Source organism: Anomalospiza imberbis, chromosome 6 (assembly GCF_031753505.1).
Source record: "Anomalospiza imberbis isolate Cuckoo-Finch-1a 21T00152 chromosome 6, ASM3175350v1, whole genome shotgun sequence".
Taxonomy (NCBI): domain Eukaryota; kingdom Metazoa; phylum Chordata; class Aves; order Passeriformes; family Viduidae; genus Anomalospiza; species Anomalospiza imberbis.
Window position 1 is genome coordinate 51,859,211 of NC_089686.1, and position 16,683 is coordinate 51,875,893.

Below are 16,683 nucleotides of genomic sequence, written 5' to 3' on the forward strand. Positions count from 1 at the left end.
AAATTAAAGCCAGATACCATCTAGACTAGACATCGTAAGTACTGTAGTGAAATGCAATTCTTGTGAGGAGAAGAATTCATCTTGGTGAAATCCATTTATCTGAAACGTTGTAGAATGCATAAGCACAAGCAAATACAAATAAAAATAATGTGAAGCAATAAGTAATTTATTGTAGCTTGAAAACAGACACAACTTATAACACTGTATTCTGAGAAAATGTTGGGTTTTTTTAGAAATACCTCCCTCAGAGAAAGGTAATTTCAAATCCTTTTTAATTGTCTCAAAGCAAAGAACATCTACTTGTTCTAACACAAATGCCAGCATGTTCAAAATTCAACTAGGAGACTGTGAAAATACAGACACATTAACATTGTGAATAAAAGAAAATACAATCTAACTGGGAACACCAGGACCCTTCAGTCCAGAAGGGATCCCTATCATAATGGGGCACTATGAGTTTAAAATTCCAGTCTGAAATGTGACAAGTACTAGTTTAAGAAGCAATAATGTTCCATGAGGTTCCTTATCTTTATATACTAAACACAAACATGAGTCTAGTTTTATCATTGTACCTTTTTAATCTACTGTAAGAATTTCTTAAGATACAACTCACAAATTTTTCCTGCAAGGAGGAAAATCTTAATCAAATGCCCTAGGTACTTAGCAATGTGTTGTTTAATGTTTTACTTGACAGCTATCACTTGGTGTCATCAACAGCAGTTTGAGTCTGATGCATCCATTTTTTCTCATTCACACTCTTTCTTTTCCACTTGAGTGAGGCCACCAAACCCAATTCCTTTGGGACCAAAGTTTTTTGCATAGCAAACTGCAAAAGAAGGAGTGGGAGGTAAGTGGTACTCTGAAGGATCTCGGAGGTAAATGTCTTTCGGTTTTAATTTTTAAATTACTATCAAATTTAGGTTGATAAAAAGGAAGGAAATCTGAAATAGTGTATTTCCCATAACTCTATCCAGGTCTTAATAGTAAAACTGGTATTACATATTTGAATTACACAGAAGTTGCATCTGGCGATCTCAAAGAAAGTTAAGAAATTATATATTTTTTACATCTAAATAATACTTTCATTGAAGCTACTTTTCTATCTGAAAATGTTCAGTAAAACTTGGTCTAATGAATAATACAGAGTAAGCCAGAGATTTTTAAGAAGAACTGGAGCATAATCCAGAAACTATTGATGGGCATTTAAGTAATTCCATTTGAACTCTATATTGGTAAGTATGTGCATGGTTGTTTATCACAACTCTGCTAAGTGGTAATGGTGAGCATATTTCTCCAAATATGCTCATTTGATCCACTTGTGGTTGAGAGACTGTACCCAAAGTCACAGAACTCCAGTATTCTTCTTCAGGGTTATCTGTAAAGTTTAGCTTTGTATATAAAAGCTTCACGTACTTTTCTTCCCCCTTAAACAATTTCTAGGAGTCAAGTGAAGTCTGAACTTCGTGAATCTGAGAAGAACATCTAGATGTGTAATTTGCCTTTTTCACATTATCTTCTGTGCTACCAATGCAGTGGAAATATCTTTAAAATTTTACTGGCAAGAATTCTGATTTGGAGGGCCAAAGATCTGTATCTTTGTGGATTTTTTATTTTAGTGAGTGAGACTGTGCAGGTACAAGAGCCTGCCCAGCAGATATGGCCAGTGCTCTGTTAGAAGGTCTGACAAATTTGAGAGGTTGTCCCATTTGTAGAAAAATTATAGCTTTAAAATTTAAATGTTAATAGTAGAAGCTGCAACTGCAATGTTACTGTAGCTCTTTGCTTTCAGAAGATTTTTAAAAAAAGACAAAAATGGAATTTCTTGGCGGATATTAAGCATACAGCAAGGTAAATCACAATGGCAACCCTACATCTAAAGAGACTAACTTTAGATTGACTCTGTATGCCCGTTCAGCTCCCTGCAACTCTCACCTTTACAGTAGAGCTCTCCATCCTTGTCCGTAACGTTCGTGGATTCTAAACTCTTCCCACAAATGGCGCAGCGGAAGCAGGTCTTGTGCCAAGGCTGAGCAAGGGGAGACAATTCATTGTGTGGCACAGAAAGTGCATGGCCAGCAGGTACAAGAAACAAAAAAGTACTGCTTTGTGTGTGTGGAAAGGTTAAAATTCATTTGTAGATCTTGTGGCTTCCATTTTTAGTCATTCTGGGTTAGCCTTTTTTCAGTTACGTTGTCTAATATATCTTCAATTGCCACTACACATAAATGTTTATAAATATACCCAGAGATGGAGGAAGAGCCAGCTTGTACAGTAATCTGTGCTTGGTCCTCAGACATCAGTAAGAAGCAAAAAATTGAAAAATATTTACAAAAAGTACAAGATTTTAAACCTGTTGGTAGCAATTTGCAAATTCATCTTCGTGTTTTCTTTATGAATGAAAATTTAAATGATCAAGGACCTCTTAGCTATAGTTTCTCACCATTATAAAACAGTGGATTTTTTTTCCTAGTGCTGAAGTCACTACTTACTTTTCCTCCTCCCATGATCTTTTCTGCAGCATACACTGATTTGCCACAACGGGGACATTTATCCACATCTACCATCTTTTTGGCAAACTTTGAAGCATTAGTTGGTGTTGAAGGGCGAGCAGGCTTTGGTGACCCCCTAAAACAGAAGTTTTTAAAGCTGCTTTAAAATCTTATCTTCTTTAGAAAAAGGATTTAATTATTTTTTAAATAAGGCATAAAAAATACTAAGTTGCTCATCTCTGACATGCAAAAGGGGATAAAAAAAGAAGAAAATCAAAGTATTCTATTGAATTCTGTGTTGTGTGAGAAGTTGTTACTGTAAGCTCTGAAATTACCTGTTCTGGGCTAAGTTCATGGAGCTGGCAGCAGCCACATGCACAAAAGATTATATTTAATGAAAATTGAAGTAAAAACCATTTTTCTTTCATTGAGAGGTAACAGGGAAAATACAAGGAAAAGATGTCTCTAGTCTTTGTAACTGGTTATCTGCTGGTACTCAGCAAACTGAAAATAGAAATTCAGGTTTTGCATGCCATAGTTTCATTAGGCAGTGAAATGTTTGGACAGGGGATGGAGTTCTTACTTGGCCTTGGGTCAAAATGACATCAGAAAAGTAGCTTTGTTTTTTATTTCTGGACTTCATGCTTTAAATCTTTGTGCATAAAGCCTTTCACAGAATGATTTCTGTATTACCAGATAGTTGGACTGCAACAGGTCATTTTATCCACAGAATGCAACAGTTTTGAGTGCAGAACTCTGCCGGTAATGGCTTTGTTTGGTACAAGGAGCTACAGTTAAATATATTGTTTAAGCTTTTATTTCCTGCACAGCATATTGGTTAATTGGTTTCTATATAGTAGACCACCAGAAAGAAGAAGAAGAAGCATCATTGATTTAGAAATGTGCAGCTTTGAGAATTGCAGGAAAATCCTGTAACAATGAACTGTCAGAGCTAATTATGTGCTTTTGGAAGATGGTATCTCATTAGAATTTCTCTGTTCAAACACATTCTCAGTCTGTTTGTAAGTGTTATTAGAACCACAGGGAGGATTTAGATATGTTATTTCCCCCACTTAGAGGAGAGCTAACAGTATGGGGTAGTGTGATTATTTCTCTAAGAGTAAAACATTAACTGAAATTTAGCATCTAAAAGGTAAAAAAAAAAAAAAAAAAAAAAATTTCTATGGTCAATGGGACTTTACCACTGTGCTAGAAATGGCAGATTACAATTGCAGTGAATATTTACATGTGTGGTGGCATATAACGGCTGCTTCTCCAGAATAATTGCCTATTGAAGGAGGGTATAATTTGTAAAGCAGGCTTAAAGAGACTGAGCATCATTAAAAACTGTGAATTACTGTGTCCATGGAAGGAAAGGGTGTAGGAAAGTCTGCTCTGCTCCTTATGCTCGATATTGTTATGGAAACAGAATGTAATATATAAAATACCCTGGTAAGAGACAAATAGGACCAGAAAAAGGAGCTGTCACTGGGGTTTGACTCACTGCTGAAGGTTCAAGCCCAGGTGGTCTCTGGTATCAGTGCTAAGGCATCCAGCCCCTTGTCCAAAGCCAACCCCTTTGGGGCCGTATTTTCTCCCATAACAGGTTTTGCAGTAGATTTCAGATTCATGAGCTGCTACTGTGGTGCTGTCCAGAGCCTTCCTGCAAGCCACTGAAAACAGGGAGAGAAAGGCACGTATCAGCAGTTACCTTTTCAAATTTGAATTTATGTGGTTCAAAATAATTGCAATTAGTATTCCTTTTTGTTTAGCTTTAAAAATGTGAGGAAAGGAGCCAGTCAGTATAAAACTTGTCAGTATAAAACTTGACTGGGCTGTTGCTGAAATAAGAAGGAGGTACGTGTGTGTGCACATAACCCGTCCTTCTTTTGCCACTCTGAAGTTATCCTGTAACCCCAGGGGAAATCTTGATCTGTGAAGCTTAAAATGGGCTTGAGATTGAAATTGGGCATCCTGAACTCCCAAATTTTAAATAAGGGGGGAAAGAAGGTTGCAGGGACATTGATCTGGCCTTGTCAGAATACTTGCTCTGAGTCTGTGGGGGCTTTCTCAGCTCAGCCCAGGCTGTTTTGATGTGGTGTGTTTCTGAAAGAGGTTTTAACATCGACTCCTCTCTGGAGTCAGACAGGACATGTTGGGTTTTTTTTTTGTCATTATTTGTTGGAACTGTGGCACCAAGGCAAAGCAGGTGTCAGCTCTGTCCTACTTCCTCCAGGATGACAGGAGTTTGGCTGTAGCCATTCCCAAACAGAGCTCCTACAAATCATCTTTGGTACAGAGAATGACAGCTTAGTTTAACTCACTAAGAAAGGTCTGGCAGACTTTTGGACAGAAGGTGTCATAGGAATGCCCAGCTTTCATCAGGGAATACAAATACAAATTACAAATTATGTCCTCTACAGCACTACTAATAATGAATGGGAAAAAATATATTAGCTACACTCCTTATTACTTAGTGAGGAGTGCATGCCTGTGTTTGCTGTACCATTTGGGGAACTCAGTGTGAGACAGCCTCCACCCCACAGAGAGAGAGAGAGAGAGAGGAAGACCTTTCCATTCAGAGTCTCTCTTGAAAACCATGATTTTCCAGTATGCTAAAACATTACTATTTCAGTACTTCTTACAAACTGTTCACTGTTCAACAGTGGTTGATTAGAAGTGAGTTAAAAATAGGCAAAAACTTTCTCTTCGGGTTCCTTAGAACAAATGCTTGCCCTGCAGAGGGCATTCCAGTCATGGGTTATTGATAGCTTGGAAAACAAAGTTGCTGAGTTCATGTATGCAACAGAAAGCTGTGAAATACAGAAGTATTGGAAGTGGCTGGAAGTGGAAGGTCTGGAGGAGCTACCTGAAGGTTTGATTAGACCCTTTCCCCCACGTTTACTTTAAATGTCCTCCTCTCAATTCAATTTATCCACCACAGGGAATTTACACCCTGGAACCTCTGCAGCTTTAATTACAGATTCCTAGAATGATTTGGGTTGGAAGGGACTTTAAAGATCATGCAGTTCCAACCCCCAGACCAGGTTGCTGTTAAGGGGCAGTATAATTATGTGTATACATCCCGAGCTCTCTGGTTATCTTTGTGGCTTTCCTCCTCCCTGTATTGCATGAAGGGAAAAATAATTTGCAAAGACCTTTATACTTAACAGAAGTAAAATGAAACACTTCTGTAAATGTGTGAACCTGATCTCCTCATACTACAGTCTTGCTTTGAGATGATAATTGTATTTGCTAAGGGAGTTAAGGGATGATGGAAACTCTAGCAGTGGATTAAGTGTTTCTATTTCTGGTACCTTAGGGATAGGGTATTAATTCACCACAACAGATGGAGCAAAAGGCCTTGAAGTGCTGTTGTTGAAATAACTTTGAGACCTATAATCTGCCAACAGATTCTGTTCTGCTGGCACTGAGGAGATCCAGGTTGATGGCGTGAGATCCTGCCAAATGTCCATCACAGCTGCAATTTGGATAAAAGCTGTCGGTGAAACATCAGTCTGCAGGTAAACAGGAGTCTGCATGGGAAGGAGGGATTGCTGGAAACAAATTTCTCTCTTGCAATACTTGTAGGGGAAAACTATGGAGAAGAGAGAGTGTTATAAATAATTTAGCTTGTTTGATTCTTCCTGTGTTAACGCGTTGCTTTGAGTTGTTTATAATTCTGCTGAAATTGAACTCTTTGGCCAAAAAATATTGATGTGTTTTGTGTGCCTGGGCAAATATAATGTGAAATAGAGGATATATTTGAAATAGTTTTATATAGAAATATACAAAAGTGCAGCTAAAATAACTGTTTTCATGCTTGAGTTTAGGCTGGGGAGAATTGGTTTCCTTCTGTTGAGAAATGAAATCCTATAAATGGTTCATACAAAAGCTCATGAATGTGATACGTGATCCTGAGGCATCCAGAGCTGCTGAATAGTGTACGTGAATCATGGGGGAAAGTAAAGCCAATTAACATACCTTTCAAATGCCAGCTGGGCAACTTAGATGCATCTTTAGGTTTTGACCTTAAACATATTTCTGATGGGAATACTATTTTTAGTATCTAACCTATTACTAATTAATTCAGACTTAAAACAAGGGACAAATAAAGGAACATTAAAAAAAAAAAAAACAACAAAATACAACACCAACCAATGAAGAAAAGCCCCACAACAAACTAAATTTTTGATACAGCTAATGAATGTAAGTTGTTTATCATGAATCATTAGAAGAAAATAATTCAGTTGTACTAAGAATGAAGACTACACTTGAGAAATATTCATAACTATGCTCTATTAGGGCAGATCTTTATTTACTATTTGTTGTTATGGGCAGAACATGGAAGCATTAAGAAAGTTTTAGTTGAGACTGAGATTTTCCTTTTACTATTCTGTAAGAATTGGCTGAAGGTTGTCAGTTAACTGAAAATTTTTTGAGGGAATCTTTTCTTACTTGTCCTTTTAGGCATCACTAAAGGCATCATCTGGACTTTCAGGCATCACTTTTAGGGCACCTGGAGAAAGGCAAAGACAACTCAGGTGTGTCCTTTGGTCTCATTCTGCAAGGACCTGCTCTGTGTCAGCTAAGCACGTAAAGTTAGTCTGACGCCTCCAAATAAGAAGTCTCTATCCCTCCAGAAAGGGAGGGAGAAAATTGGTTTCAGTGGCTCCTAAACTGTCACGCTGGAAGTCGTACTGCAAAGGTACCAATCCCAAGTATTGTTTGCAAAATAAACTCTTCAGCTATCTTTAGTTCTTAGCAAATTGTTTGCTCTCTCCCTCTCCACAAAGGAAAAGCAGAGCTGAATTGGTACCTTCTCTCTGAATTTTTTTTTTTTTTAATTTCTACCTCTTCTGAAGAGAAAGCAAAATTCCTGGAAGTCAAACATCACAGAGGAGTGTGGAGGGAAAGATTAAGTGAAATGGGACTACGTGAAATATGGGAAGGAGGCTGAGGTATGTGCAGGGTGTTGGTGGGAGGTTTTGATGACACCAGGGTCTTTCAGCTTTTTGGTGTGAAACAAATTAATGTCAGGATCCGCTGTGAAAGTAATCATCTCCTAAAAGTAAAGAAGTAATCATCCTTCTGTCTGATGAGTGCTGTTTGTTTAGTTCTGCTGGGCTTTTTAACCTGAAGCAAACCTGTGGTGTGCCACACTGTGGGACAGAAAGAAGAAAGTCCTGGAGATGGCCTTAGATACTGGGATTCTGCAGCACCTTTGTGTCCCTGACAAAATCAATTTCATATTTGGACAAAGAAAAGCAGTTAAAGTAGTTAAAGTTAAAGTTAAACTATTTAAACTTAAATTCACCCAAGAGGCAGAATGCTCCAGGTAAAAGGCAGCAAAACTGCCTGCCAAGTAAGACAAAAATAAATGTTCTGGCTTTAATGGAAGAGTTATACAGAGCTATGGGAATGCTGTGATGTTAAACCATTCAGCCCAGCTTACTGCAGAGGAAACACGACTTGTGGAAACTCCTTCCATTGCACTGGATTTCCTCAGCGTGGTACACTGTCTTTTCACAGGCCCCACACTTAGCTCCTCCTCCCCAGTTCGGCATCCTTATCTGAAGGGTTAACCTAGGAAATCAAATACATAAATAAATGCAACAGCAAATGTGAATTCTTTTAAATGGAACAGCTTGACTTAAAAAAAAATTATTTTCCTCCCTCTCCAGTCAACTGCTACTGCACACTTGCAATATACTTCGTACCTGTGTGGTAGCAGAAGTGAGGGTGTTACCCTGCTGCTTTGGGGACAGGACAGTCTAAATCCCTGTGATTCTCTCGTTAAAAAAGGATATTCCTTAGCTTGGTATATTGTGATGGTAAATATGTGAAATGATTGTGAGGTGTTTCAGTGAAAAGGTGCTAGGATCACTCAACCCTCTTCAGGAAACGAGGATCTAGGGTTTGTTTTCCATCAAATAGTCATTTTCTTTCAACACTGCCCTCTCCTGTACCCCAGCATAACCTTTTCTGAGTTCCTCATGAAACAGCCACAAGATCTCTGTGCTGCACAGCCATTGTAAAGTAATAATGGACAGGTTCCTGAGGTGCTTGAGGTGTGGTTTTTTTTTTTACTTTGCCAATTGCATTTAAAATCTAAACATCAGAGAAAATAAAGGGCCGTGGTTTCTGTTCCAGTTCTTGCTGTTCCAGTTAGCACTGGAGTGCCTTGCCCAAGGTCACACAGGAGGGCAGGAGTCCAGCCCAGGTCTCCTGATGTCAGGCTGAGTGCTCTCGCTGTGATTATGCTGTCACACACCTGGAACAACCCCAGGCCCCAGTCTGCCCTTCTGTTTTCTTGTTTGAGTCATCGTTTCTGGAAAGACTGGGATGTCATCTTGTCATCTGCGCACCACATTATCGGGTTGTTCCAAGCTGCTGGCATGGGCCTTCCTCCTCCTTCTTGGAAAACCAGTCACCTTCTTATTATAGTTATTTTGAAGCCTGCTTGTGCTATTTTTGTTTGATTAAATTCAGCAAAAGGTACTTTTAACTAAGAGGAGGATTTTGAAGGCTGAATCAGGCCTGCTACTTGAGAATTTTCTTCTGAGGTCAGGTGATAGAGAGAAGGGAATTTATCACAGCAGTGATGTAACAGAGCTGGTATTTTCAATTAGTTGCATTTTAGACTAACATTTTACTATATATTTACATTGGACTAATGTCCTGTGCTTATCATCATCTCAGTGACTTCTGCACTTTAATCTTCTGGATTTCAGAATGAAATTAACAATGTCGGCATGCCAGCTCTGCACCCTGAGGGGAATCTTTTCTGACAACTAAGACCAAAAATCCTGCAGGGGTATGAAAGATTTGTCTGTCCAGCAAAAGGAAGGGTCACAGACTGAAGCAATAGCACTCTAGACATGGCAATGGGGGCAGGTTTTGCAATCTGTGTTTGATAACAGTGCAGATACCAGCATATCCAAACATCTCTGAGTTACCACAGCAGTTATTAGCATATCCTTAACCCTGTGTAATTTGTCACTGTTGTGATAGCTACCTTCACTAGACAGTGTACCTGTCATCCTCGTGCAAGATCCAACCTCTCCTCCTCTTTGGGAGGCTGGTTTCTGCTCAGCTGAACACCCTCCCCAGCTCAGCCAGCCCAGCCTTCTGCTGTCACACAGCAGCAGCATTGTTAATCTCTTCCAGACCCTCCCAGCTCTCTTGGGAGGCTGCTCAGGAGCAGAACTGCTCTGGCAGTTCCAAAACAGTAATGATGCAGAAAGGAAATGAAAACTCAGCTTTCTTCTAACTGTTTATCTGTAATGTAACAAGTGAGAAGCAAAAAAACTGATGTAGCTGAAATAAGAAACAAAATTGTGCACAATGAACAGATGATTAATTTGATCTCTCTCACTCAGTGAAGCCTTCACTGAATAGCACTGTTAAATTAGTTTTTCAATTTCTTTTAAATGTGAGATAAAGGAACAGAAAGGAATCTTTCATGTAGGTAAAATCTTATTCTCACTCTGCCATTCTGTATTTTCTTCTGCTTTTAAAGTACTTTTGTATTGGTGCCATTTTTTCTTTCTCTTATTAAAACAGTTAAAGCGATACTTCAAACATTTTAAAAGAAGGAAGAGCAACTGTGGATAAAAATCAGTTTTGTGACACTTCCTTGAAAATTAAAATGATTTTTTTTGTGTCTACAGTATTCCCTTTCAAATCAGGTTTCCAGTGGAATCCCTTCCCAACTGAGGCAGCACTGACAGCTGGCTGGGAGGAGAGTGGTTTGTACCTCTGGTCTCTGTAAAGCTGCTTCCTCTCTCTTAGGTCTCCTCAAAGGTACACCAAGCCTCTAAACTGTGGCAGCAAGGATAGTTGTTGGAAAGTAACTCCAATTACATCATCAGCTGAAGGGGAAAATATAATCTCTGAAAAATTCTGATAAAGTATGATAGTGAACCTTGTCCTGTCAAGGGCTGTGGTTAAAGCTCTTAGAAAGATCATTGTTCCTGAGGCTAATTATAGTAACATGACTGGGCATGCATACACATTTTCCATGGGTTTTTGGCATCACTTGATGGGAAGCTGTAGCATAAAGAAGAAAGGTATGGCAGAAATATTTCTGTAAGGATACTGGTGTAAGAGCAGAAGTGCATGCTATGATGTCTGTGCTGGCTGGAGGAACACCTGGGTGAGGTACCAGGGCACATCTGTGCTCTTCCTGTCCAGGCTTTGCTCATCCCTATGGAGCCGTGTGGCCATCCCTGGGGATGCTGCCTGTGCAGCAAGGTCACCATGAGAAGGTAATCTCCATAGGGGATGTGGCACTCATAGTTTTGTACTCATCTAAATTATAACAGTGGATAAAGCTCCATCCTTTCAATAGAAATAGAACCTGGTCTCCCATTTGTTATCAGAAGAAAATAGATCCAAAATCTCCACTTCCCATAATTTCATTGGGTGTCAGTGTCTAAATCCCTGTGAAATTCCCTGAACTTTGTTGTCTTAATCTGGTTAACTTTTACTGTCTGCTTATCACATGGTACTTCTTATATTCTGGTGGTCTGGTGGGAAGTGGAGCAGACTCATCCTAAAGGTAAGAAATGTGTGACACAGAAACATCTGAGTGCTAGCTGCAACGTGTGGGCACTCAGGGTGCTGTTAAGCTGGAGGAGTGTTCTTGGGTTTGCTCAAATGCTGTTCAGCAGCTTGTGTCATTCTTCAGAATGCAGCTTCTATATGGAGCAGAATTTATACATCAAATGTGCAGCCAAGGATTCATGCCTTCCATTATTTAGAGCTTATATCACTACTTTGTAGGCTGGGCTTGGAGCAAGGAAGCCTTTGAAGTGTTTGTGTGCTCTGCACAGGCATGAAAACATTGTGAGCCATCTTCTTTTGGGCTGTTAGTCATACTGTCCAAATCTGGGTGTCACATCACTCTCAGAGGGCACAGAGGGTCTCTCTCTCTCTAATCAAAGTGCAATTGATAAGGATAAAATCCAAAAATGTATTTTGATCCATTGATCTAAGTGTGTGGTGGATGCAGTATGGGCCTGATGAAATGTGGAGGAGTAAAAGGCAGTGCTAATGCCTGACTGAGCTGCAGGTGAAAAATGTAATTAATTAATGGATTAATTGGAATTAATTCTGGTGCTTCCTTGCTAAACACAAGGTTTTCCCTTCTATGTGCTTATGCATTTGACAGTCTAGAGCTCATGTCTTATCTGAATGAACTGCAGAGTTGTGTATTGTGTGCCTGGCAGAGTTATGTCTTTGCCACATGTGCTGCAGGATGGCTTTGAAGGGGATAAACAGAATGGGGAATATTGGTCTTTGTGACCACTGGCAGTAGAAATGCTGAGTGGGAGTGGTGGGCAGGGTGTGCATTGCATCTCTCTGTGTTTTAGTCCCAGCTAAGCTGCTTAGTCTAGACTCAAAGGATGAGAAAACTGATTCCTTGATTCCTTACCTAACACACAAGCAATAATAATATAAAACTCACACATCCCTGTCTACATGGAAATGCAAAGTATTAAGGCCATATTTGAAATTCTTTTCCCAGCTGAAGCCTGTGGGAATGCTAGTGCAGCCAGAACTTAATTCTGGTATCTAATCAAAGCTCTGCTGTGACCTGTCCTGTGACCACCATGACTCATTTGACCGTCCTTAGTGGTACTCACCCCACCAGCACCATGAGGGTAACAAGATATGTCTTCCTTTATATAATAGCAAAAAAATGCTGCTGTGGTTTTTCTCTGCAACTGACACTCATAGTGAGGTTTTCTTTTGATGTGTCTGCATTTGAGATGCCACTACGTCTTGAACAGCCTGGAGGTGTTTCTGTCAAAATCCAGCCCCTTGTGGAACATGCTTCTCCCTCAGCAGGAGAGATTCACAACAGAGGGAAGACTGAGCTCATTTGTATTTGAAGACTGAGCTCATTTGATGGAGATGTGATCTTGTTATGTGTTTATAATCGTATTTCTGATATTACAACACATTCAGCGGGCTGTGGCTACAGGTAAATTTTATTAGTCAGTGTCATACATTGAGCTTCCACCACAATCTCATAATAACCAGCATTTTCCCCTTACATCTGCTGTAAAGTGACATAGAGAGGTCAAGGTATGGGAATTCCAACACTGGAAAGTAAATATTGATTTTTCACTGACACTAGTCACACTAAGTTACACGTGGCACTTTGAAAGAAAAGATTTTAAGTTACTTGATGTGAAGCACATGTGCATTGCTGAGAGGTGATATATAGTGCCCCATTCCCTTGCTTTCATCTCTGTTCTTCCACTTTTTCTATTATTTTCTAGCCTAGTGATGCCACATTTCCTTTGAAACTTCCTTGATGCACACTTTTGCAGAAATTTAAGATTGCATCTCCAAAAAATACAGTATCCTGATGCTAGAACAAGGTACTTAAGTCTGACTTATAAACCAACCACACCCCACATTCACATGCTTGTACATTCACACTCATGTTTCAATCTGATCCATGTGGCTGTGGAAAGCTTCACCCTGCTGTACAAATGACCCATTCAGTTTTCCAGGCCTAATCCGGGGCCATTAGCTTTCACTATTCCTTCCACAAGATCCTTCTCTAAATCCTTACCCCTGCACTAAGTCCATTAAGTGCCAGGCAAAACTGTTACAGACTTTGAAATAGCACTGTGATGACTGAGATAAGACACAGAATTGTTTTATCTACATGCACGGCTTTATTCTCTGAAATAATTTTACCTTTAGGCAGAAAACTTTCCATAGTAAAAACACATATGTATTTATGTATTTATTTATTTATTTATTTATTTGAATTACTGGGTTTTTTTTTCTGAAGATTTAACCAATCATGCTCTCTTAGAGTGCTTAAAGAATGGATTTGGGAATAATTCTTCCATCCTGCATTCTTACCTAGCCATTTCTTGTCAAGTCTGCACAGAAGTTTTCTTATTTGATATGAAACCAGTTGGTCATCAACATTAAATATTTTGAATATTTTGGGGGGTTTGTTTTGGTTTTTTACTTCTAGGATATCATTTTGAAAGCACACAAATTTTTATGCTGTGTACGTGTGCTTTCTAAAGACTGACTGTTTGCGGGAAAATAATTCTGTAGCTTTGTAACAAAATTTTTAACCATTCTGAAACTTCTGTTATCCAGTCTTGCCTAGTCCAAACAAGTGTCTCTAATGAGGATCCCCCCTAGCCCTGCTCTTGCAACACCAGTAGCTGCTCACCTGGCTGAGCCAGAAGAGTCTCTCTCTCTACTGGCTACTCCAAACCTAAAACACTGCTCTGTAGGACTCATATTTCTGTACTATACCTATGTGGTTTTCTTTGTCAGGAAACAAATTGCTTCTATCATCTGTTAGGAATAAAAAGAAAGCCCAAACCCTTTTTGGCAGAACCCGTGGGGCTCTACTCACCAGAGTCACTTGAAGTTTCTCCTTCTTTTCTTGGGTCTCAAAGGGTTTGAACGGGAGGGGTTCCTGCTCTCTTTAAATGCAGTGACCACCTCTGCCAGCCCTAGAAGCTGGGAGGGGAGGGGAGTGAGAGTTTCAGGGTTCTGAGCAATGCCATTGCTATCACCAAGCTGAAAATAACCTCTGACAAAAGCCTGGCATTTTGTTCCCTTATGTCTGCTTGTGAGTAGGTGAACAACAATGCAGCCCCTCAGATTACACCTAAAGGACATTCCTGACTGCAGCCTTACAAATCAGAAATAAAGATTAAAGTTTTATAATTGCTCTACTGCATTGCTTGAATGTGAATCATAAAATAACAGTCCTTGAAATGATGATTTCATTATTAATGGTCATACTGTCAAAAGTAATTTACCAAAATAATTGTTAAAAATAATAATACATCAAAACTTTTTTGTAGCACCTCCAGGAAAACAGCACTTTTAAACTAAATAGCATTTCATTCAGCAGTTCATGGTTTGAGAGATACAAATGGTATGTCTTCTAGGATACAGAGGATTATGCTTTTACCTAAAATCTTTCATTTTTTACTGTTTTTAGGCATTAAGGTGGGTAGATAATATGTATAATATTTAGCCTGTGTAATTATTGCAATTATCTTTGCCATGCCTGACTGAGCCCCTTGGAAATGGACGAGGCTGCAGATATGTTAGAGATGTGGGCAGTAAAATATAAACTTTTTTTACAGGTCTTTATTTTTAGGGCTTTAAATATTTAGAAGCTAATTCTTATTTTTCTGAGCAGATACCTGAATTTAGCAACTTTTTTCAGGAACATGGACTTTGCTGTGTATGAAAGGGTCCATCCCAGGGGTTAAACACCAGAACTCTCAAGCTGAAAGTCTCAAATTGGGGACTTTCATTGAAGCATAAGAAAATTAGATGACAAATCCATGTCAGACTTTAGGATTTAGGGGTCTGTTAGCTGAGGCTGCTAAGAAAACTCTTAGGAACCTATAAACCTGTTTGCTGTTGAGTCTGGCACAGATTTTATAATGCAGAGACAGGTCCTTGGTGTAAAATTGAAAGACTATTTCTTTCCTGAGCAGAGGAGCTGGACTCCATCTCTTCTGGGTCGTTCTTCTCAGATAGTTAATGGAACTATTCTGTATCAGATAAAGCCAAATACAGAGGGGACAGTGCAGTGTGTGATATGAGGGTTCCTTGTAAGAGGGCAGAAAGAAGGGGTTGGGGCAGGCCTGAACTCCCTCTTGGAACACATGGGAAGCACTGAGAAGCTTCTTAAATCTTTGTGTCTGTGCCCTTGGTGACTTACATTGGGACCCCTGACATTTGTGAGGGATGAACCTTCTGTAATGTTCACTCATCTTTTATAGAGCATGTACTTGGATGGATTTGCACCATAACCAACTGCAGGGAACTCTGCGAAGAAAGCTTTTGCCCCAAAATATAAGTATTTTCCCTATGGTTTTGGCAGAGGATTTAAGAGAAAAATGTAGGTGACAATAGTTTAGTTTTCCTGGTGTTGGGTGCTGCCTAATTTCTGTGCTGCTGTGTGCCCCTTGTTGAAAAGCTCTTTGCAGTGCCAAGGAACAGCTGGATCTGTACAGGTTACTTGGGTTTACCTGTCATTCCAGGTCAGCTGTGCTTAGCAGGACCTGGGATTGGAAGAAAAGACTCGACTGGAATTGCATATGCCTGAACTGGAGTGAGAAAGTAGTTTTCTATAAATTAGTGGAAGTAAAAAGCCCTGCCCCTAGAGATGGAACACAGCAACTCCAAAGCAAAGCCAGCCTGGGGATCAGAGGGACTTCCCCAGAGTACATCAGGCACTCAGGGCACGTTCCAGGGGAGGTGAGGCAAGGTGGGAAGAGCAGCGAGCTGGGCTGTCAGAGACAAAGGCAGGTCTGCTGGGGCAGGAGCCCCTTGGAGCTGAGAAAGCAGCAGCTTTTCAGCCTGCAAAACCAGCACACAGGAAGAAAAGTGCTCATGAAAAAGCAATTGCAGTGTGCCAGGAGCTAAGGGACACTGGACAGAAAGTCAGAAAACATGCTCAGGTTTCCAAAATATGCTCAGCTTTCTCAGCACCATGTGTGAGAGACCATTTCCCCAAGCCTAATTACTGCAGTTTCTTAGTCTATCAGCTGTGGTGCTCAAAAATGAAAGGGGTGTAGTTTGTTTCCTTGAGTAATGCAAGTTTCTAAAACCTTTGCCTTTATATTTCCAGAATGAAGTTGATAGCAGGTGTAAAGAAGATCAGTTATCTCTTTGGAAAAGAAAAATCTACTCAGTGCTCTAGTGAGAATTCTTCCCTCTTCCACCTTTTATTCCTCTTTCCCCCTCATTTAGGAATATTTCAATAATGATCCTATTCTGTCAGGTATATTTTGTATTAGAACTTTGCACTATTAAAGAGCAGTTGAGGTTTTTTTTAATGTGGTAGCTGTTTTAATTTTTATTTGTGCAGTCCAAGCCTGAATCTTGGGCTTTGCTACCATTTCTCCTATCCCAGGTTGGTCTGCCAGGCACGTTTCCCCTGGAAAGGCAGATACACTGTATTTTTATTTAATTTGTCAGCTATTACTTGTTATCTGAGTGTTAACTGTATGAGGAGTCTTCATCTTTCTTCCTTCAGTGTATATGAGACACTGCTGGCCATATTTAAATTCAAGTGGTTTGATTGAACCTGTTTGAAACTTCTGTGACATTTGGACACACGCTCCTGAATGCTCCAGGGTGCTATCTTCCTTCCTAACTTTTTTGTTCTGACTTG

General features: G+C 39.7%; 1 protein-coding gene across 1 annotated transcript; it reads right to left on the reverse strand.

Moving 5' to 3' along the window:
- Positions 1–145: 145 nt before the first annotated feature.
- CSRP3 (cysteine and glycine rich protein 3) lies at positions 146–14,032 on the reverse strand. Its single transcript, XM_068194165.1, has 6 exons — positions 13,894–14,032; positions 7,945–8,075; positions 3,994–4,162; positions 2,490–2,625; positions 1,933–2,026; positions 146–826 (listed from the first exon to the last, which is right to left on the reverse strand). Exons 2-6 carry the CDS (start codon positions 8,054–8,056, stop codon positions 747–749), a joined length of 591 nt encoding a protein of 196 aa, XP_068050266.1. The 5' UTR covers positions 8,057–8,075; positions 13,894–14,032; the 3' UTR covers positions 146–746.
- Positions 14,033–16,683: the final 2,651 nt, after the last annotated feature.

Excerpts from the sequence above, each read along its gene's own strand:
- CSRP3 (XM_068194165.1), bottom strand. The coding sequence starts at position 8,056 with ATGCCGAACTGGGGAGGAGGAGCTAAGTGTGGGGCCTGTGAAAAGACA. Across the intron at positions 4,163-7,944 it reads CAAGTCGTGTTTCCTCTGCA|TGGCTTGCAGGAAGGCTCTG; the intron begins GTAAGCTGGGCT and ends CCCTGTTTTCAG. Across the intron at positions 2,027-2,489 it reads AGATCATGGGAGGAGGAAAA|CCTTGGCACAAGACCTGCTT; the intron begins GTAAGTAGTGAC and ends CCCCTTGCTCAG.